The following is a 23,739-nucleotide window of genomic DNA, read 5'->3' on the forward strand; positions in this document are numbered from 1 at the left end:
CACCTCCAGACTGTGCCATTCAGACACTAAAGTGGTCCCTCAAGTTACAATATTAATTGGTTCCAAGATGACCATTGTATGTTGAAACCATTGTATGTTGAGACCACAAGTCTATGGAAACCTGGTAATTGGTTCTAAAGCTCCAAAATATCATCCAAAAATAGGAAAAAGTGAGGATTAAAGAAAAATAAGTAGATAGCTAATATAGATAAAGCAAGTCCTTACATATAAAAGTAAGAAAGATCTGCTGAGAGTTGTAAATCACTGTCTATGTAGAGGACGGGTGCTTCTTCAGGGTCCTATACATTCAGGCACTATATGGTCTCCTCATACTGATGCCACCTCCATGCTCTGTCATTGTGCTGCCATGTGACATGTGACTCCTTGTTATATTTCAAAATCCTCAATTTCAATTTCAAAATCTTAAATTTCTATTTAAAAAGCATAAATTTCAATGGTCTCCTCATACTTCTTCCAACTCCACGAAAATCAGAAAAAAGGAAATGTATGGTCCTTCAGCCAATGATGTATATGCCCTTGGAGACAATTTACCAAAATAATAACACTACTGAAATCTACCAATGAGGCCACAAAGAAAGCATAAAGCTAAAAAATGCATAATTTTATTAATAAAGATAATAGAAAACACCATGCCTCACAATACAGTGCTCAGAAAGATATCAGATATAGCACTGAATAATGAGCAACAGACCAAGGGAGGGGGTTTGGGGTACAGGTGAAAAACCTGACCTAGCCGACCCTACCTGGTCTAACCCCTTGCCCTCACTACAATAAGTGTGGACAGGGAGTGGGGATAATATAAGTCACATAAACATGCAAAATGAACAAGACAATGACTTAATGTGTGTATATTCTTACTCCTAATGACCTACGCGTTTCACCCTCACTTATAGTTAGGGGTTCATCAGGGCTCAGGGGAGCAGTCAACATATCACAAATAATAATCAAAGTGATAAACAAACAAGTGAAGCAAACGTGGGATTCCTAAGGGACAGTATCTAAGACTTAAAAGGAACTGCTCCTCGGAACAAGTTTTCCATCATGAGGCCAAGGAGTTACGCAGTAGATTTCAACACAGAGGATACCCTAATAGGGTTCTCAAAAAGGCATATATAGAAACTAAACATGTGGATAGATCTACACTCTTACTCTCCAAACCGAAGGCTGGGGATAGGGACCTCCCAACTCGAATCATTGGCACATTTGACGCAGCGGCCAAGGAAATACGCCAAATTTTGACCAATCATTGGCCTATTCTTAAGACGGACCCAGTAGTAGGTTCTTTAGTGGAAGAGACACCCAGGATCACATATAGGAGGGGAAAAAACCTGGGGGATTTTTTGGTACACAGCTTGTACACTCCCCCAAGGGGTCCAGGCACTTGGCTCGATCGCAAAGTTTCTGGATCATTCAAATGTGGGTCATGTAAAGCGTGCAAGTATATGCGTGTTTCCAAAGAATTCCTCAGTCCTAGCACTAATAAGATGTATAAGTGCTATGACTATGCGAACTGCAAAACAAGTAAAGTCATCTACCTGGCTACATGTCCCTGTCCCTTATGCTATGTTGGCAAAACCATGAGGGAAGTAAGGCGTAGGATACTCGAACACATGAGTGACATCAGGCATAAGAGGGAAAAACCGTTGTCGCTTCATATGCTTAGGCATCATGCGGACACCCCCTTTAATTTGGATTTCCAGGTCATTGAAGTTCTCAAACCCGACATTAGGGGCGGTGACCTGGATAAAAGACTATTACAAGCCGAAACACGCTGGATATACCGGCTAAAGACCATCACCCCCTATGGACTTAACGATCAATTATCCTTTTGCCCTTTCATTTGATGTAATTATGGGTACACTTCTTATATTACAATTTCCCATCTTGTATAATACATCTTCTGACCGGTATAAGTGTCTTCACTCACCTGCAATTTATCTATTTATTTATTTATTTATTCATTTAGTTATTTATTCATTTATTTATGATTATTCATGCATCATCTAGTTTACCTTATGCTTACCATTCTTAGATTGTATTTACATTATCTTACTAGTATCTCAACACTGGCCCAGTTTATATACATCTATACTTTTCTATATGTTATCCTTAGTTAATATTTCAGTCTCCTATACGTCCCATACGTTTACCTATCCAGCACCTATATAGGACGCATGCGCGGGGTGGATCGCATCATATCCAAGCCTCGCTTTGGGGTGTATCTATCTATCCACTCATGCGCCGTCTGAAGCGCATTGCGTTCCACTGATTCCGGACATGCGCAGATACATATTTTTTGCCACTTCCGCTTCCGGTCCCGCGGCTTTTTAACCAGACTCGCAGCGTCCAATGTGGCCGCCGCACACTGAGTCCACACATGGGACACCGGGGATTGGGTGAGTGCACTGTGGCTGTACTGCCTCGCTTATGTGACCTCCACTTTTGGTAACTACATACCCTTTATTGTATTATTTCATTGTAGGAGTTATCGTCTCCTCTGGAGCCTCCACATCAGGGAGGTGATTCCAGTTCCTTCCATTACCTTATTTCATCTTATATCCTGGACTGCCTGATACTCTAAACATCTTTTATTAGGGTAGGCAATATGTTTTTTATACTACAATTGCTCGTATTTTGGGGGCCTTAATGATGTGGCAATAACAACACCTATTGGTCATATGGTGTTTTACTTTATGTTTTTGGTTTTATCCCTAGTACTCTGCTGGAAGTGTTTCTTTTCCATCTATAAATCCACCTTCAGTATTCTCGGCCCAACATCTTGTATTATTACATTTGGCGTGTCACACCAGTTATCAGTCTTTAGTTTACTACCATCATATATGGGTAAGACTGGTTCATTGTTTGTTTTTGTGTCATCTTTTGGTTTTCTCTATCCAAGTTAACCTTGATGTATCTATCTATTAGGTTTTAGCACACTCATTAACATAAGGGAGTGGCAACCTGTGATTCCTGTGGCACTATATCTTTAATTTGATGCTGGGCTATTTCATATCTACCCTATTACTATTGGAGGTATATATCATTATTATACATTTTTTCTATAATTTATACACCTGATGTTTTTGGTAAAATATGGAACTCTGACAGGTGGTTTTGTCATCTTATTTTTACAGTACTTACCTTGGACAAGGGACATAATCTCCATCTTCTCATAATACAATTAAGGATCCACATTTTTTCCATTGTGGCCAGTGTGGGATGATTTATCTACTTCTTATACATCTATATATCATTACTCAGTATTAATGTGCGGCTATTATATCTTTGTATCACGTTTGCTTCACTTGTTTGTTTATCACTTTGATTATTATTTGTGATATGTTGACTGCTCCCCTGAGCCCTGATGAACCCCTAACTATAAGTGAGGGTGAAACGCGTAGGTCATTAGGAGTAAGAATATACACACATTAAGTCATTGTCTTGTTCATTTTGCATGTTTATGTGACTTATATTATCCCCACTCCCTGTCCACACTTATTGTAGTGAGGGCAAGGGGTTAGACCAGGTAGGGTCGGCTAGGTCAGGTTTTTCACCTGTACCCCAAACCCCCTCCCTTGGTCTGTTGCTCATTATTCAGTGCTATATCTGATATCTTTCTGAGCACTGTATTGTGAGGCATGGTGTTTTCTATTATCTTTATTAATAAAATTATGCATTTTTTAGCTTTATGCTTTCTTTGTGGCCTCATTGGTAGATTTCAGTAGTGTTATTCTTCCAACTCCAGGCTGTGCCATTCAGACACTATATGGTCTCCTCATGCTCCAGCCACCTCCAGGCTGTGTCATTCAGCCACTTTATGGTCTCCTAATGCTTCAGCCACCTCCTGGCTGTGTCATCCATCTAATATATGGTTTACTGATGCTGCTGGGCCTGGGCCTAAAACATTTTATGGTAGCACTAGCTACCATAAAACTTCAACTCAAATTTCAAAATTCATCTTTTAATCTTAGGGATTGTGAAGCCCTCGTGTCTACTCCAGATAGTCTGCAACATTCAAAACGGTTGATTACATGAACACCTGAAAACATTTAGAACTTAAGTGTAAATGAATGAAATATGTTGAGTATGTGGTAGACATATTTTCCTGAGAATGTCCAGGAGACTGCCAAAAAAAAAAAAAAAAAAAAAAAAAAAAAAAACTCCCTGGTGCCACTCAAACTCCTCTCTGCATATTTCTGCATTTCCCTCTACTATTGGATGTCATTGAAGTGCACACTATGGGCGAGATTTATCAAAACCTGTCCATAGGAAAAGGAGTGGCCCATAGCAACCAATAAGATTGCTTCTTTAATTTTTCAGAGGCGTTTTAAAAAAAATGAACGAAGCCATCTGATTGGTTGCTATGGGCAACTCAGCAACTTTTCCTATGGACAGGTTTTGATAAATCTCCCTCAATGTCCTGTGGCTGAGCAGGAAGAACAGAAATGGGGAGTATTGAGTAGTTAGACATATGGTCTGAAGTCTAGCCCAATGTACAGCTTCATTTCACAACCTTCACCAATATATTTAAACAAATGATTCTATATTGCCCAAATGACATGCTCCGAAGATCTGTTCTATCGTGAAGATCAAAGCAAGGGACTGGGGTGTTTTGCACAACTGAGAGGGGAAAGATTCCCTTACAATACCTAATGGAATTATTCCCCCTCTCAATGGTGCATTAATCTGATCTTTATTTTGACTACAGGAGAATGGTATTGTGCAAGGGCCTGTGAAAGTAAAAGCAAGTTAATTTTCCTTAATCACACCCTTAGTTTTCTAAGAATATAAATAAGCAGATTAATTGATACTGAGTGAGATATGAGCACATTGACAGCATTACTTTGTGCTTCATTCATCAAATGGTAACAAGTCTGTTAATACATTTGGTGCTGACATTGTTAGTATAGAATTGCATACTTTTGCTACCTCTAGTCGCCTGTATTTTCAGGTAATTTTAAGACTATGGAGGACTAAAATGAGTCACTTATAACAATAGTAGAATGATGGTTGCTTATGAATTTAGTCAGTCAGCAAATAGCCTGGGTTGTGGCCAATGGTGTGCAAAGGCGAAAAAAAGAGCACCAAAAAGAGCACCTGTTGTCAAAAAAGGGCACCTGTTGAATTGGTAGTATCAAAAAATCATGTTTCCTTGATCTGCCCTGAGGCCTAGGGACGGAAAACACCATAAACTAGTTGGAAAATTAGCATACCTACAGCAAGCAGCATTTGGAAAAGCTGTCACTGATCAAAACATGCCATTTATGAGATTAAGAACACCATAAACGAGTCATTGCATTTTATATTTCCCTGTTGACTACTAACTAATATGTGGATGCAGCATTTTACATAAAAAAAATGCTATGATTGACAAACTTCTGTCTACTGTGAAAAACTGGCATAATTATGCAACTAATCTAACCACAGTAAAAGCTGAGAATTTTGTGCTACTTTTATAATATAATATTATTTCCCCCCCAAAAAATGCAATATGCATGTGTTATTAGTAACTGTGTGTTTCACTAGCCTCTTTTGCCTATTAACATTTAGTTTTTTTCTTTTTTTAAGTGTACTGATGGAAGAAATTGATAATAACGAAAAGCAGATAGTTGTTTGGGTCGGCCAAGAAGAAAAGATAGTCTGTGGACTAACAAGGCACACAACCAGTGAAGAAGTGGTAGAAGCACTTCTTGAAGAATATCAAGCTTCAGCTAAAAGCACCAGTGTTCTATTTGGTAGTCACAAGGAATATTGTATTATGGAGATCTGGAAAAACTCCAAGCGTATTTTGCCTCCTTCACTAAAAATGTTAAAGCTTTTGAAGTCATGGGGGGAAGAAGAAAGTAATGTGAGTTTTTTCCTATTGAAAACATATACATTGTATCCATGCTCAATGTGGTGGTCTTCACAAAAAAGCATAGCCCCCAACAACTGCAGGATTGCAGCATTTCATGTTAAGGATCTTCCACTAGATATGAGAAGAAGAATTGTAAGAAAAGCATTTAAAAAAATGGAAAAAATAAAAAAAGAGATGAAAAGCCCCAAAGAAAACAATATACAGCAACTTGTAGATATAATAGAGTATCAAGAGGACATCATTAGACAGCAGGTGGACAGAATGAAAGAACTGGATAACCAGCTAAAGGCATATGATTCATGTCAACAGGTAGAACAACTTGGATGGAATGAAGAAAACATAATCAGCTGTATGGAAGCCGATGATCCCGAACTCCATTCAGAAATACACAGTCTGGAAAATCTAATGCACATTCAGGAGAAGTTGAATTATCAGAAAATTCTTATTAGGAAGTTGTCAGATGAAATTAAAGTGGAGATGCATTCTATGTGCATACAAGAAGATGAAGATGTTGTCGAAGAAGATTACACCGACTTGCAGGCTAGTGTTAAACAAGAGATAGATGAAAGCCTTCAAGTGGGATTACGACTACACAGTCTCTACAGCTATATTCAGAAAGACATCCAGTGTAATGATTCAGTACTGCTTGAACAGAAAGAAGAATATCAACTCTTAAAGGATGAGCTAAAATCAGTATGTGCTAGCAATTCGAGCAGCTCTTTATGCCACACACCTGAACAATACATGTATTCAGATGAAAGCAATAGTAAAGAAATACCTTGTATCACTGCTGTGTTGTCCAACATGAATATACAAAATGATACAGATTCAGATACAGGCATAAGCTCCACACTTAGCCAAGAATCGGAGCCTAGTCAGTGACATTTGCTGTTTCTGTTTTGTCAATTGTACAAAATAACGGCATGATCCTTGCTTTCAGTATTCCTGATAAAAGGCTTGAAAAAGGCTCCTTTATTGGACTGAGATGTTGCCCTGAACACAAGTAAATAAAAGTTTTTTCTTCTCTGGATCTTTTGAAGTATTGAAAAACCAACTGACCAAAAACATTTACCAAAAACTGTAACATCACTACAATAAACATAGTTGAGGCGGTATGACATTTTTACATTTTAAAAATGATGGGTATTCATTCTTAAGAAAGATAATCACAAGAAGACTGGTAACTACCATTTGGGCTAAATCCTCTTAGTACTTGGGCTAGGTTTTTACACAGGTTTTTTTCTGGCATTTCTGGCATCTTCATATTTCCCATTCTATTTGAATACAATTCTGGCTTTGGCTCATATACTGCAGTGGTATTGTTTCAAAAAATGCCAGAAAAAAAATACTGTGTGGAAGCCTTGTCTTATGATACCTTTTTAAAATAATGTACAGTATTATTTAAACATAGGAAAAATGTATCGCCCTTGAGTCCTAGAATGGATACAATTGTAGTAAACTCTCAGCTGGTAAAAGTATTAATAGTATGGTTTTTAGATTGTAGATGTAAAGCATAAAGTCCTCAACAAAATCTGCATGTACCATGTGTTTGTGGTCATACGGGATTGACCACAATATGTCTGAATATACTGTTCCACTGCATTATGGTATCTCAGCTTAGCTGCCGTGTGTGTGTGTGAGTGTGTGAGTGTGAGTGTGTGAGTGTGAGTGTGTGTGTGTGTGAGTGTGAGTGTGTGTGTGTGTGAGTGAGTGAGTGTGTGTGTGTGTGTGTGTCAACAAAAATGTTGTCTATGTCCAGTAAGAAAAAGCAGAGTTGTCAGTGCAGCTCTGGACAATTGTATAGTTTGCAACTCAAGACTTATACAAAATAAGTTGTGCAATGTATTTATTCTACAGACTACTGTATGTAATGTATGTTTATTTTATGTAAAAAAAATTGTGCTTGTGCTCAGAAGTGGAACTTTTATAACTTTATCAGTATTTTACTTTGCTTACATTAGTGACACTTTAGACTTTGTCTGCAATATAGCCTTTTGTTACCCCCAGTCTTTAATTTGGACCACCCTCTCTGTAAAAGATTTATGGTACACATTTATGATATTTAACAAAGCTGGGTAATCCCCACTATGGTTGTTTTGTACAGTTCAGCTATATCTTAGGAAAAAACAGTAAAAATAATGTAGATTCTGGACTCCAACAATGCCCATCACACCAAATTGACTTGGGAGCAATCCATCCTGTTTCCATAACGATATCTGACATTTTTTTGGACCAAGTACTATGATAAAACAGTTTTTTTTTTATTTAGATTTTTATGAACATAGCTATGAGTAAGCCTAGTATACTTAGTATGCAGTTTCTGTTTATAGTTTTACTAAATAGCATAGAATGTTCCATTTGTCAAGGCAGAAAGACTTTAAATACTTGTTGATGCTATTCTTTCTATGTACATGTACTGTATGTTTTATTTTATTTATTTAATAACTTATTTAAATTTTCTTTTTTCGTCCAGTGTCCTTTAAAGCTTTTGCTCCACATACGACCGATTTATTAAATCATATTTCCAAATATGTAAACCACGTGTTATTATTGTGTCTTATTGTGTAAAAAAAAAAAAAGTTATTTTATATCCCAGGCTATTTACAAGACATTTTGTACTATCTATTGATTTATAGGACATATTAAATGGTTCAAAGGGCCCAAAAAAAAGAAACAAACACTCAGTTCACCTGAAGTTTTATTTCTTCTAGCCCTTATAGTACGTACTAAAATATTGGTGCATTAGTAACAAGTAACAAGACAGAAAGTTTACCTTTTTTGTGCAAACTGCATTTTACTTGCAAATCTACCCCAATAATAATGTATGTATTATCCACACCTGAACTCTCTAGTATACCTGAGCACTGATCATGTTAAAGGGGTATTCCAGGCCAAAACTTTTTTATATATATCAACTGGCTCCGGAAAGTTAAACAGATTTGTAAATTACTTCTATTAAAAAATCTTAATCCTTCCAATAGTTATTAGCTTCTGAAGTTGAGTTGTTGTTTTCTGTCTAACTGCTCTCTGATGACTCACGGTCCATCATGCACAGCTCCCGGGACGTGACATTATCATTGAGTGGTTACACAGAAAACTTCTGTTACGCCGAGCGCTCCGGGTCCCCGCTCCTCCCCGGAGCAATCGCAGCATCCTCTCATTCGCAGCGCCCCGGTCAGACCTGCTGACCGGGTGCGCTGCAATATCTCTCTCAGCCGGGATGCGATTCGCGATGCGGGAGGCGCCCGCTCGCGATGCGCATCCCGGCTCCCGTACCTGACCCGTTCCCCGTCTGTCTTGTCCCGGGGCGCGCGCGGCCCCGCTCCTTAGGGCGCGCGCGCGCCGGGTCTCTGCAATTTAAAGGGCCACTGCGCCACTGATTGGCGCAGCAGGCTTAATCAGTATGTTCACCTGTGCACTCCCTACTTATACCTCACTTCCCCTGCACTCCCTTGCCGGATCTTGTTGCCATTGTGCCAGTGAAAGCGTTTCCTTGTGTGTTCCTAGCCTGTGTTCCAGATCTCCTGCCGTTGCCCCTGACTACTACCTTGCTCTTGTCTACTCCCTTGTACCGCGCTTATCTCCAGCAGTCAGAGAGGTTGAGCCGTTGCTGGTGGATACGACCTGGTTGCTACCGCCGCTGCAAGACCATCCCGCTTTGCGGCGGGCTCTGGTGAATACCAGTAGCAACTTAGAACCGGTCCACCAACACGGTCCACGCCAATCCCTCTCTGGCACAGAGGATCCACCTCCAGCCAGCCGAATCGTGACAGTAGATCCGGCCATGGATCCCGCTGAAGTCCCACTGCCAGTTGTCGCCGACCTCACCACGGTGGTCGCCCAGCAGTCGCAACAGATAGCGCAACAAGGCCACCAGCTGTCTCAACTGGCCGTGATGCTACAGCAGCTATTACCACAGCTCCAGCAACAATCTCCTCCGCCAGCTCCTGCACCTCCTCCGCAGTGAGTGGCCGCTTCCGGCCTACGATTATCCTTGCCGGATAAATTTGATGGGGACTCTAAGTTTTGCCGTGGCTTTCTTTTGCAATGTTCCCTGCACTTGGAGATGATGTCGGACCAGTTTCCTACTGAAAGGTCTAAGGTGGCTTTCGTAGTCAGCCTTCTGTCTGGGAAAGCTCTGTCATGGGCCACACCGCTCTGGGACCGCAATGACCCTGTCACTGCCTCTGTACACTCCTTCTTCACGGAGATTCAAAGTGTCTTTGAGGAACCTGCCCGAGCCTCTTCTGCTGAGACTGCCCTGCTGAACCTGGTCCAGGGTAATTCTTCTGTTGGCGAGTACGCCATCCAATTCCGTACTCTTGCCTCCGAATTATCCTGGAATAATGAGGCCCTCTGCGCGACCTTTAAAAAAGGCCTATCCAGCAACATTAAAGATGTGCTGGCCGCACGAGAAATTCCTGCTAACCTGCATGAACTTATTCATCTTGCCACCCGCATTGACATGCGTTTTTCCGAAAGGCGTCAGGAGCTCCGCCAGGATATGGACTTTGTTCGCACAAGGCGGTTTCTCTCCCCTGCTCCTCTCTCCTCTGGTCCTCTGCAATCCTTTCCTGTGCCTCCCGCCGTGGAGGCTATGCAAGTTGACCGGTCTCGCTTGACATCTCAAGAGAGGACACGACGCCGCATGGAGAACCTTTGCCTGTACTGTGCCGGTACCGAACACTTCTTGAAGGATTGTCCTATCCGTTCTCCCCGTCTGGAAAGACGTACGCTGACTCCGCACAAAGGTGAGACAGTTCTTGATGTGAACTCTGCTTCTCCACGCCTTACTGTGCCTGTGCGGATTTCTTCTTCTACCTTCTCCTTCTCTGCTATGGCCTTCTTGCATTCCGGATCTGCAGGAAATTTTATTTTGGCCTCTCTCATCAACAGGTTCAACATCCCGGTGACCAGTCTCGCCAGACCCCTCTACATCAATTCTGTTAACAATGAAAGATTGGACTGTACCGTGCGTTACCGCACGGAACCTCTCCTAATGTTCATCGGACCTCATCACGAAAAAATTTAATTTTTGGTCCTCTCCAACTGCACTTCTGAAATTCTTCTTGGATTACCGTGGCTTCAATGCCATTCCCCAACCCTTGATTGGTCCACAGGAGAAATCAAGAACTGGGGTACTTCTTGTCACAAGGACTGTCTTAAACCGGTTCCCAGTACTCCCTGTCGTGAACCTGTGGTTCCCCCTGTATCCGGTCTTCCTAAGGCTTATATGGACTATGCTGATGTTTTTTGCAAAAAGCAAGCAGAGACTTTACCTCCTCACAGGCCTTATGACTGTCCTATTGACCTCCTCCCGGGTACTACTCCACCCCGGGGCAGAATCTATCCTCTGTCTGCTCCAGAGACTCTAGCCATGTCGGAGTACATCCAGGAGAATTTAAAAAAGGGGTTTATCCGCAAGTCCTCCTCTCCTGCCGGAGCTGGATTTTTTTTTTGTGTCCAAAAAAGATGGCTCCCTACGCCCTTGCATTGATTACCACGGACTTAATAAAATCACGGTAAAAAAACGCTACCCCTTACCTCTTATCTCGGAACTCTTTGATCGCCTTCAAGGCGCCCACATCTTTACCAAACTGGACTTAAGAGGTGCTTATAATCTCATCCGCATCAGGGAGGGGGGCGAATGGAAGACTGCATTTAATACCAGAGATGGACACTTTGAGTATCTGGTCATGCCCTTTGGCCTGTGCAACGCCCCTGCCGTCTTCCAAGACTTTGTTAATGAAATTTTTCGTGATCTCCTATATTCCTGTGTTGTGGTTTATCTGGACGATATTCTGATTTTTTCTGCCAACTTAGAAGAACACCGCCGGCATGTCCGCATGGTTCTTCAGAGACTTCGGGACAATCAACTTTATGCCAAAATGGAGAAATGTCTCTTTGAATGTCAATCTCTTCCTTTCCTTGGATACTTGGTCTCTGGCCAGGGACTACAAATGGACCCAGATAAACTTTCTGCCGTCATAGATTGGCCACGCCCCTCCGGACTCCGTGCTATCCAACGTTTTTTGGGGTTCGCCAATTATTACAGACAATTTATTCCACACTTTTCCACTATTGTGGCTCCTATCGTGGCTTTAACCAAGAAAAATGCCAATCCTAAGTCCTGGTCTCCCCAAGCGGAAGACGCATTTAAACATCTCAAGTCTGCCTTTTCTTCTGCTCCCGTGCTCTCCAGACCTGACCCATCTTAACCCTTCCTATTGGAGGTAGATGCCTCCTCAGTGGGAACTGGAGCTGTCCTTCTACAAAAAAAATTCTTCCGGGCATGCTGTTACTTGTGGGTTTTTTTTCTAGGACCTTCTCTACGGCAGAGAGAAACTACTCCATTGGTGATCGAGAACTACTGGCCATTAAATTGGCGCTTGAGGAATGGAGGCACCTGCTGGAGGGATCAAAATTTCCAGTTATCATATACACTGATCACAAGAATCTCTCCTATCTCCAGTCTGCCCAACGACTGAACCCTCGCCAGGCTAGGTGGTCGTTGTTCTTTGCCCGTTTTAACTTTGAAATCCATTTTCGCCCTGCTGACAAGAACATTAGGGCCTATGCCCTCTTTCGTTCTTCTGATGCCTCTGAAGTAGAGGTCTCTCCGCAACACATCATTCCTCCGGACTGTCTGATCTTCACTTCTCCAGCCTCCATCAGGCAAACTCCTCCAGGGAAGACCTTCGTTTCTCCACACCAGCGTCTCGGGATTCTCAAATGGGGACACTCCTCCCACCTCGCAGGCCATGCGGGCATCAAAAAATCCTTGCAACTCATCTCTCGTTTTTATTGGTGGCCGACTCTGGAGACTGATGTTGTTGATTTCGTGCGGGCCTGTACTATCTGTGCCCGGGATAAGACTCCTCGCCAGAAGCCTGCTGGTCTCCTTCATCCTCTGCCTGTTCCTGAACAGCCTTGGTCACAGATTGGTATGGACTTTATTACGGACTTGCCCTCATCCTGTGGCAACACAGTTGTTTGGGTGGTCGTTGATCGATTTTCCAAGATGGCACATTTTATTCCTCTTCCTGGTCTTCCTTCAGCGCCTCAGTTGGCAAAGCAATTTTTTGTACACATTTTTCGCCTTCACGGTTTGCCCACGCATATCGTCTCGGATAGAGGCGTCCAATTCGTGTCTAAATTCTGGAGGGCCCTCTGTAAACAGCTCAAGGTCAAATTAAACTTCTCTTCTTCTTATCATCCCCAATCCAATGGGCAAGTAGAAAGAATTAATCAGGTCCTGGGTGACTATTTACGGCATTTTGTTTCCTCCCGCCAGGATGACTGGGCAGATCTCCTACCATGGGCCGAATTCTCATACAACTTCAGAGTCTCCGAATCTTCTGCTAAATCCCCATTTTTCGTGGTGTACGGCCGTCACCCTCTTCCCCCCCTCCCTACTCCCTTGCCCTCTGGTTTGCCCGCTGTGGATGAAGTGACTCGTGATCTTTCCACCATATGGAAAGAGACCCAAAATTCTCTTTTACAGGCTTCATCCCGGATGAAAAGATTTGCCGATAAGAAAAGAAGAACTCCCCCCATTTTTGCTCCCGGAGACAAGGTATGGCTCTCCGCTAAATATGTCCGCTTTCGTGTCCCCAGTTACAAACTGGGACCATGCTATCTTGGCCCTTTCAAAGTCTTGTGCCAGATTAACCCTGTCTCTTACAAACTCCTTCTTCCTCCTTCTCTTCGTATTCCCAATGCCTTCCATGTCTCTCTCCTTAAACCACTCATCATTAACCGCTTCTCTCCCAAACTTGTTTCTCCCACTCCTGTTTCCGGTTCTTCTGACGTCTTCTCCGTGAAGGAGATTCTGGCCTCCAAGACTGTCAGAGGGAAAAAATGTTTTTTGGTGGATTGGGAAGGCTGTGGCCCAGAGGAGAGATCCTGGGAACCTGAGGACAACATCCTAGACAAAAGTCTTATCCTCAGGTTCTCAGGCTCCAAGAAGAGGGGGAGACCCAAGGGGGGGGGGGGGTACTGTTACGCCGAGCGCCCCGGGTCCCCGCTCCTCCCCGGAGCGCTCGCAGCATCCTCTCATTCGCAGCGCCCCGGTCAGACCTGCTGACCGGGTGCGCTGCAATATCTCTCTCAGCCGGGATGCGATTCGCGATGCGGGAGGCGCCCGCTCGCGATGCGCATCCCGGCTCCCGTACCTGACCCGTTCCCCGTCTGTCTTGTCCCGGTGCGCGCGGCCCCGCTCCTTAGGGTGCGCGCGCGCCGGGTCTCTGCAATTTAAAGGGCCACTGCGCCACTGATTGGCGCAGCAGGCTTAATCAGTATGTTCACCTGTGCACTCCCTACTTATACCTCACTTCCCCTGCACTCCCTCGCCGGATCTTGTTGCCATTGTGCCAGTGAAAGCGTTTCCTTGTGTGTTCCTAGCCTGTGTTCCAGATCTCCTGCCGTTGCCCCTGACTACGACCTTGCTCTTGTCTACTCCCTTGTACCGCGCTTATCTCCAGCAGTCAGAGAGGTTGAGCCGTTGCTGGTGGATACGACCTGGTTGCTACCGCCGCTGCAAGACCATCCGCTTTGCGGCGGGCTCTGGTGAATACCAGTAGCAACTTAGAACCGGTCCACCAACATGGTCCATGCCAATCCCTCTCTGGCACAGAGGATCCACCTCCAGCCAGCCGAATCGTGACAACTTCAGAAGCTAATAACTATTGGAAGGATTAAGATTTTTTAATAGAAGTAATTTACAAATCTGTTTAACTTTCCGGAGCCAGTTAATATATTTAAAAAAAGGTTTTGCCTGGAATCAGGGGCGGATCCAGAGTCTAGTCTCGAGAGGGGCACTATTAGAGAATTTTGCGTTGGCGGACAGAAAATAAGGTGTTGCTTAAAGAACTTACAATATTATTAAATGTATCCAGTATAATAATCAAATATACCAATTGCCAGAGAATGGGAAAGCGCTAAAGATGTTTTTACCATTTAAAACTAAGGCTCCCAGTATGACCTAAGTAGTGGTGAGGTTATGCTGGGAGTTGTTGTTTCACCCATCATTACTGCAAAACTTACAAGTGACTCCAGCTCTGATGGGACAGTCAGGACAACACACAATTATATCAGTGACTACAGGTGACATCTTCTCTATAGTCTTTCCTTATCTAATTCAGATGGTACATACCGCAGTGTTCAGCTAAATGTTCTCGCTGCATAGCTTGACGCCCAGACGGCTCCTCACTGTGTCAACGGATTCTGATCCTCTATATGAAAAAAGTATTATTATAATACTGCCAAACACCATATCCTTTGAATAAAATTCTGACACACTGTACCCTCCGAATATACTACAACTCACTTTACCCTTTGAATACAATACTGCCACACACTGTACCCTCTGAATATAATACTGCCACACACTGTACCAACTGAATATAATACTGCCACACACTGTACCCACTGAATAATACTGCCACACATTGTACCCACTGAATATAATACTGCCACACACTGTACCCACTGAATATAATACTGCCACACACTGCACCAACTGAATATAATACTGCCACACACTGTACCCACTGTATATTATACTGCCCACACACTGTACCCACTGAATATAATACTGTCCCACACTGTACCCCTGAATATAATACTGCCACACACTGAACCAACTGAATATAATACTGCCACACACTGTACCCTCTGAATATAATACTGCCCACACACTGTACCCACTGAATATAATACTGCCCACACACTGTACCCACTGAATATAATACTGTCCCACACTGTACCCCTGAATATAATACTGCCACACACTGTACCAACTGAATATAATACTGCCACACACTGTACCCTCTGAATATAATACTGCCACACACTGTACCAACTGAATATAATACTGCCACACACTGTACCCACTGAATATAATACTGCCCACACACTGTACCCACTGAATATAATACTGTCCCACACTGTACCCCTGAATATAATACTGCCACACACTGTACCAACTGAATATAATACTGCCACACACTGTACCAACTGAATATAATACTGCACACACTGCACCCAATGAATATAATACTGCCACACACTGACCCCACTGAATAATACTGCCATACACTGTACCCAATGAATATAATACTGCCACACACTGTACCCTCAGAATATAATACTGCCACACACTGTACCAACTGAATATAATACTGCCACACATTGTACCCACTGAATATAATACTGCCACACATTGTACCCTCTGAATATAATACTGCCACACACTGTACCCACTGAATATAATACTGACACACACTGTACCAACTGAATATAATACTGCCATACACTGTACCTACTGAATATAATAGTGCCCACACACTGTACCCACTGAATATAATACTGCCACACACTGTATCAACTGAATATAATACTGCCACACACTGTACCCACTGAATATAATACTGCCACACACTGTACCAACTGAATATAATACTGCCACACACTGTACCCACTGAATATAATACTGCCCACACACTGTACCCAATGAATATAATACTGCCACACACTGTACCCACTGAATAATACTGCCACACACTGTACCCTCAGAATATAATACTGACACACACTGTAACCTCAGAATATAATACTGCCACACACTGTACCCTCAGAATATAATACTGCCACACACTGTACCCCAGAATATAATACTGCCACACACTGTACCCCTGAATATAATACTGCCCACACACTGTACCCTCAGAATATAATACTGCCACACACTGTATCCTCTGAATATAATACTACCACACATTGTACGCTCTAAATATACCTCTGAATACAATACCGTGATGTATTGTGGCTAATGAAAACCGTACTTCCCCAGAAATTCCTTATACTCTGTGCCCCTCATATATAGTAGTAATGCCCCATCCTGTGCCCCCACATATAACTATGACCTGTCCTGTTCCCCCTCATAATACTAATGGCCTCTGTCCTGTGCCCCTACCATATAATGCCCCCTGTGCTGTGCCCCTCACATATAATGCCCCTGCAATGTTCCCCTCAAATATAATGCCCCCCAATCCTGCTCCCTCAGGGAGCATTATAAGTGAGGGGAACATAACAGGGGGCATTATAAGACAGGGCACATTATATGTTAGGGGAACATGACAGGGGGGCATTATATGTGAGGGGCACATGACAGGGGGTTCCTCACTAACAATGCCCCCCTATCATGTGCCCCTCACATATAATGCCCCTGTAATGTTCCCCTCACATATAATGCCCCCTGTCCTGCCCCTTCAGGGTGCATTTTAAGTAAGGGGCACATAACAGGGGGCATTATAAGTTGAAGTACATTAAATGTTAGCGGCCCAAGACAGGGGGGCATTATAAGTGAGGGGCCCAAGACAGGGGGGCATTATAAGTGAGGGGCCCAAGACAGGGGGCATTATAAGTGAGGGCCTGTTATGTGCCCCTCACTTATAATTCCCCCCTGTCATGTTCCCCTCACATATAATTCCCCCTGTCCTGTGAGGGGCACATTATAAGTGAGGGGCACATGACAGGGGGGCATTATAAGTGAGGGGCACATGACAGGGGGCATTATAAGTGAGGGGCACATAACGGGGCCCTGTCAGTCTGCCGGAAGTGGCCATTCCAATGTCCCCCGCAGGAAGCTCCGTGCAGGGTTCAGCACCCCCTTCCAGCAGACTGCAGGGGCCCTGTTCGGGAGATTGTAGGGGGTCCTAGCGCTCGGATCCCCTACAATCTATAACATATCCCCTGTCTCGGCATCTTAATAGGCTGTAGGTAAATGAAAAATAGATGCTGGCAGCAGTGGGATAGATATGATATAGATAGATAGATATGAGATAGATAGGTAGATAGATATGAGATAGATAGATAAAAAGATAGATAGATAGAAATTAGATAGATAGGAGATAGATAGATAGATATGAGATAGATAGATAGATAGATATGATATAGATAGATATGAGATAGATAGATATGAGATAGATTGATATGAGATAGATAGATAGATAGATAGATAGGAGATAGATAGATTGATTTGAGATAGATGGATAGGAGATAGATAGATAGATTGATATGAGATAGATAGATAGATAGATAGAAAGATAGGAGATAGATAGATTGATTTGAGATAGATAGATAGATAGATAGATAGGAGATAGATAGATAGATTGATATGAGATAGATAGATAGATAGATAGATAGAAAGATAGGAGATAGATAGATTGATTTGAGATAGATAGATAGATAGATAGATAGATAGGAGATAGATAGATAGATTGATTTGAGATAGATAGATAGGAGATAGATAGATAGATTGATATGAGATAGATAGATAGATATGAGATAGATAGATAGATAGATAGATATGAGATAGATAGATGATATATAGATATGAGAAAGATAAATAGATAGATATGAGATAGATAGATAGATAGATAGATATGAGATAGACAGATAGATAGATAGATAGATAGATAGATAGATATATATGAGAGATGGATAGGAGATAGAAAGATAGATAGATATGAGATAGATATGATATAGATAGATAGATAGATAGATATGAGATAGATAGATAGATAGATAGATATGAGATAGATATGATATAGATAGATAGATATGAGATAGATAGATATGAGATAGACAGATAGATAGATATGAGATAGATATGATATAGATAGATAGATAGATATGAGATAGATAGATAGATATGAGATAGATAGATAGATAGATATGAGATAGATATGATATAGATAGATATGAGATAGATAGATATGATATAGATAGATAGATAGATATGAGATAGATAGATAGATGTGATATAGATAGATAGATAGATATGAGAGATAGATAGGAGATAGATAGACAGATAGATCAGTGTTCCCCAACCAGGGTGCCTCCAGCTGTTGTAAAACTAACACTCCCAGTATGCCCACAAAGCCAAATACAAGCTGGGAGTTGTAGTTTTACTATAGTTAGAGGCCTCTGCTGGGAAACACTGATAAGAGTTCCCCTTTACCTGTTTCCCGAGCCTGACCCCCCCCTTCCTCCTCCTCCCCCAAAGTTTCTTACCATGAAGGGCAGCATCAGGGTGGGCAGGGGGGTCTGGAGGCATTGGGTGGGTGTCCGGGCCTGTGGTGGAGGGCAGTAAGCTGAGCCCTGCCTGCAGGAAATACAAAGGAGTGAGAGGGGGAGGAGCTTACCTCTTCCCAGCCCCTGCACAGTGTAATGCCTGCAGACTGAATGATGCTGACACCGAAGCACCCTCAGTACTGACAGGCAGCCGGCGTGGCCTGCAAAGAATGGTGTCCTGCAGAGAATGGTGTCCTGCAGAGAATGGTGTCCCCGGCGGTTCGCACGCTGCAGGTGAGGGGACAGTGCAGCTGGGGCTGACAGCTCCCGCTCATCACTAATATAGTATTGGGAGGGGCAGCAATCTCGGTGGGGGGGGCAATTGCCCCGTTGCCACCCCCCCCCCCTCGATCCGCCACTGCCTGGAATACCCCTTCAAGTTCAGTAAAAGCTTCATTAATAGTATGGTTGGAATGATTAAAGGCCTATAGGGTCAGCCTTATGGTTGATGGTTCCCTTTGCAAAAGTTCCTGCCTGTGCCCTTATTCTAATATGGTGATCATACAAAAAAAGTTAAAATAACCATACAATATACTGTTAATCTATGCACTATGGTGCTCAAAGGGATAAAAAAAAAAAAAAAAAAAAACACTCAGTTCACCTGAAGTTTTTTTTTTCTTCTAGCCCTTACCCTTATAGTACGTACTAAAATATTGGTGCATTGGTATCAAGTAATTCAAAGAAAGTAAAAGAAATGTTACCTTTTTTTGTGCAAACTTATCATATGCACTCGAGTATAAGCCAAGTTTTTCAGCACGATTTTTCATGCTGAAAATGCACCCCTCGGCTTATACTCGAGTGAACTCTCCGCCTGTCAGTGTTCTTCAACCTCTGGACCTCCAGATGTTGCAAAACTACAACTCCCAGCATGCCAGCATGTAGTTTTGAAACCTCTGGAGGTCCGCAGGTTGAAGACCACTGCAGCCTTCGACATCATCCAGCCCCCCCCCCCTTTTGTTTTGTACTCACCTCCCCACAGCGTGAAGTTAGGGTGAGCTGGTCTGGGCCATCTATGCTGCAGGGACCGTCCGGTGGGGATGGTTAGTCGTTGCGGTGGGGATGGTTAGTCCATTTTTCCATTTTCACCGGGGGCCTCTTCTCTGCGCTTCGGGCTCGGCCCCGGAGTAGTCGTCAAGGTAACGTCATTAGTCCGGGCCCAAAGCGCAGAGAAGAGGCCCCCCCGGTGAAAATGGACAGCCCGCAACGACTAACCATCCCCACCGGATGGTCCCTGCAGCATAGATGGCCCGGACCAGCTCACCCTAACTTCACACCGAGGGGAGGTGAGTACAAAACAAAAGGGGGGGAGGCTGGATGATGACGAAGGCCGCAGTGGTCTTCAACCTGCAGACCTCCAGATGTTTCAAAACTACAACTCCCAGCATGCCCGGACAGCCGATGGCTGTCCAGGCATGCTGGGAGTTGTAGTTTTGCAACACCTGGAGGTCCGCAGGTTGATGATCACTGATGAAGGGATTGACAGGCAGTGAAGATGAAGGGGGGAGGGATGATGACGAAGGTCGCAGTGGTCTTCAACCTGTGGACCTCCAGAGGTTTAAAAACAACAACTCCCAGCATGCCTGGACAGCTGATGGCTGTCCGGGCATGCTGGAAGTTGTAGTTTTGCAACATCTGGAGGTCCGCAGGTTGAAGACCACTGATAAAGGGATTGACAGGCTGTAATTATGAAGGGGGGGATGATGACGGGGGGTCTGGATGATTACATGGGGGGATGATGTATTTCCCACCCTAGGCTTATAGTCGAGTCAATAACTTTTCCTGGGTTTTTTGGGTAAAATTAGGGGCCTCTGCTTATATTCGGGTCGGCTTATACTCAAGTATATACGGTATATTCTATTCAATACTTTTCAAGCCTAAGTAGCAAGCCCAAGTATAAAAGGTAAGTATCACTGTGCAGTGCTCAAATAATACAAACATCAATAACAGCTCCACACATAATGTATTCTAACAACAGTGCTAACCAATGTCAAACCATGTCAAATACATTTAATATTAAGAACCATGGTAGTCAATTGCCCCTGGTGCACAGCTAAGGCAATCTGTTGCATTGCTTTTTAGAACTTTCCGCTTGCAACAGTTACAAACCACTATGACCCACCCTGTTCTATTTATGTTTAGTTGTATGGTGCGGTCAGCTATGAGCTTTGTCAGAATGACAGACAACTTGGCCTTATTAAATGGGGTCCATACAGCTGGATCATTGTCATCTTTGCGGTGTCCCTTATTAATGGAACTAAATCTTTTAGACGGTATACTTATGTGCCATTTTGGCAGTATTTGCCACATAACAAACAAATAAATTCCAACAAAATGCCACGTGTGAATACAGTCTAAAATAACTGCATATTTTCCAGAATCTAAGGACTTAAGATATACACACCACGCACTAAAAAGATTATTGTACAAACATAGGGGGGGATTCATCAATCTATATAGAGTAATTTTAGGTGTATTGTCTTGCGCAAAATCTTGCGCAAGGATATTTCCTGCGTTCTTTTTGTGCGTCTTTTTTGGTGGAACTTTTTCTAAAGATGCCATCGTTCAGGTGTACCGTAGAGCCGTTTTTCCTGTAGACATGAATGTACTAACTGCGTCTTATTTTTTTTTGCGCACAAAAAGAATGCAAGTGTCATTTTTTTGCGCAAATATACACCAGCTCCGAGCACACGTACAAGTCTGCCTTATATTTTTTTCAAGAGCTGAGATGGGCTGGATTCTATTACTGCACATGATTCACAGAGACCCGTGCGCAAGTTTAGTAAATTTTGCGCACCTAAATGACAAATGCACGCAGCAGAAAGGGGTTAAAAAAAAGCTCTACCATACACTGATGTTGATGAATCCCCCCCATACAGTATACAGTAGTTATTAAAGCAAAGCCTTAGGCTTCTTTGACATTGCATTGGGCTCCACTATGTGGCTATTCCATGGATTTTAGTGGAGAAAAAATAGTACATGCACCATTTTTTCTCTGCTAGACTCTAGTAAACTACCAGATCACTGCCACATACCCCATTTAAGTCAATGGAATCTGTTGGGACCCTGTGGTGACCCAGTGGAGTCTGTTGTGCTCCAACCTGTTTTGGGGGTCAAAACTTAATGTTAGGCTTTTCAGGGGCTTAAATCATCCATTGGGAAAGGACAACCCAAGCAGCTACAGTTGCTTCTTCTATAGTACAAGCTGGTGTAAAAAATGAAAAATGTGTATATTTTTGGGTGATAAAATGCTGTCCAACCAGCTATTACCTGTGTGACTCTGTGAGGAGTAGGGCGGGAAGGACAAGCAGAGAGCGTGAAGTGTGTCACAGAGCCTCACTGCACAGAGCCCTGCTTGTCTTCAGTGCACAGAGCCCTGCTTGTCCTCAGTGTACAGAGCCCCACTTGTCCTCAGTGTACAGAGTCCTGCTTGTCCTCAGAGTACAGAGCCCTACTTGTCCTCAGTGTACAGAGCCATGCTTGTCCTTAGTGTACAGAGCCCTGCTTGTCCTCAGTGTACGGAGCCCTGCTTGTCCTCAGTGCACAGAGCCCTACTTGTCCTCATTGTACAGAACCCTGCTTGTCCTCAGTGTACAGAGACCTATTTGTCCCCAGTGCACAGAGCCCTGCTTGTCCTCAGTGTACAGAGCCCTGCTTGTCCTCTGTGTACAGAGCCCTGCTTGTCCTCAGTGTACAGAGCCCTGCTTGTCCTCAGTGAACAGAGCCATGCTTGTCCTTAGTGTACAGAGCCCTGCTTGTCCTCAGTGTACGGAGCCCTGCTTGTCCTCAGTGCACAGAGCCCTGCTTGTCCTCAGTGTACAGAGACCTATTTGTCCCCAGTGCACAGAGCCCTGCTTGTCCTCAGTGTACAGAGCCCTGCTTGTCCTCTGTGTACAGAGTCCTGCTTGTCCTCAGAGTACAGAGCCCTACTTGTCCTCAGTGTACAGAGCCATGCTTGTCCTTAGTGTACAGAGCCCTGCTTGTCCTCAGTGTACGGAGCCCTGCTTGTCCTCAGTGCACAGAGCCCTACTTGTCCTCATTGTACAGAACCCTGCTTGTCCTCAGTGTACAGAGACCTATTTGTCCCCAGTGCACAGAGCCCTGCTTGTCCTCAGTGTGCAGAGCCCTGATTGTCCTCAGTGTACAGAGTCCTGCTTGTCCTCCGTGCGTAGAGCCCTGCTTGTCCTCAGTGTACAGAGCCCTGCTTGTTCTCACTGCACAGAGCCCTGCTTGTCCTCAGTGTACAGAGCCCTACTTGTCCTCTGTGTACAGAGCCCTGCTTGTCCTCAGTGTACAGAGCCCTGCTTGTTCTCACTGCACAGAGCCCTGCTTGTTCTCAGTGTACAGAGCCCTGCTTGTCCTCAGTGTACAGAGCCGTGCTTGTCCTCAGTGTACAGAGCCCTGCTTGTCATCAGTGTACAGAGCCCTGCTTGTCCTCAGTGTACAGAGCCCTGCTTGTCCTCAGTGCACAGAGCCCTACTTGTCCTCAGTGTACAGAGCCCTGCTTGTCCTCAGTGTACAGAGACCTATTTGTCCCCAGTGCACAGAGCCCTGCTTGTCCTCAGTGATCAGAGCCCTGATTGTCCTCAGTGTGCAGAGCCCTGCTTGTCCTCAGTGCACAGAGCCCTGCTTGTCCTCAGTGTACAGAGCCCTGCTTGTTCTCACTGCACAGAGCCCTGCTTGTCCTCAGTGTACAGAGCTCTACTTGTCCTCAGTGTACAAAGCCC

At 43.6% G+C, this 23,739-nt stretch overlaps 1 protein-coding gene and 1 long non-coding RNA gene across 3 annotated transcripts in view; one reads left to right on the forward strand and one right to left on the reverse strand.

Annotated features, from left to right (window-relative positions):
* The window catches only part of RASSF9 (Ras association domain family member 9), a 31,040-nt gene extending 23,657 nt beyond the window's left edge, over positions 1–7,383 (forward strand). For both annotated transcript variants that reach the window (XM_056569392.1, XM_056569393.1), the window contains one exon: positions 5,590–7,383. In XM_056569392.1, the coding sequence (XP_056425367.1) occupies positions 5,590–6,760 (1,171 nt within the window). In that variant the 3' untranslated portion in view covers positions 6,761–7,383. The remainder of the gene's footprint in view (positions 1–5,589) is intronic.
* LOC130367013 (uncharacterized) overlaps positions 1–23,739 on the reverse strand; it is a 103,710-nt gene that overhangs the window by 23,578 nt on the left and 56,393 nt on the right. The window lies entirely within an intron of this gene.

This window comes from Hyla sarda, chromosome 4 (genome assembly GCF_029499605.1).
Source record: "Hyla sarda isolate aHylSar1 chromosome 4, aHylSar1.hap1, whole genome shotgun sequence".
Taxonomy (NCBI): domain Eukaryota; kingdom Metazoa; phylum Chordata; class Amphibia; order Anura; family Hylidae; genus Hyla; species Hyla sarda.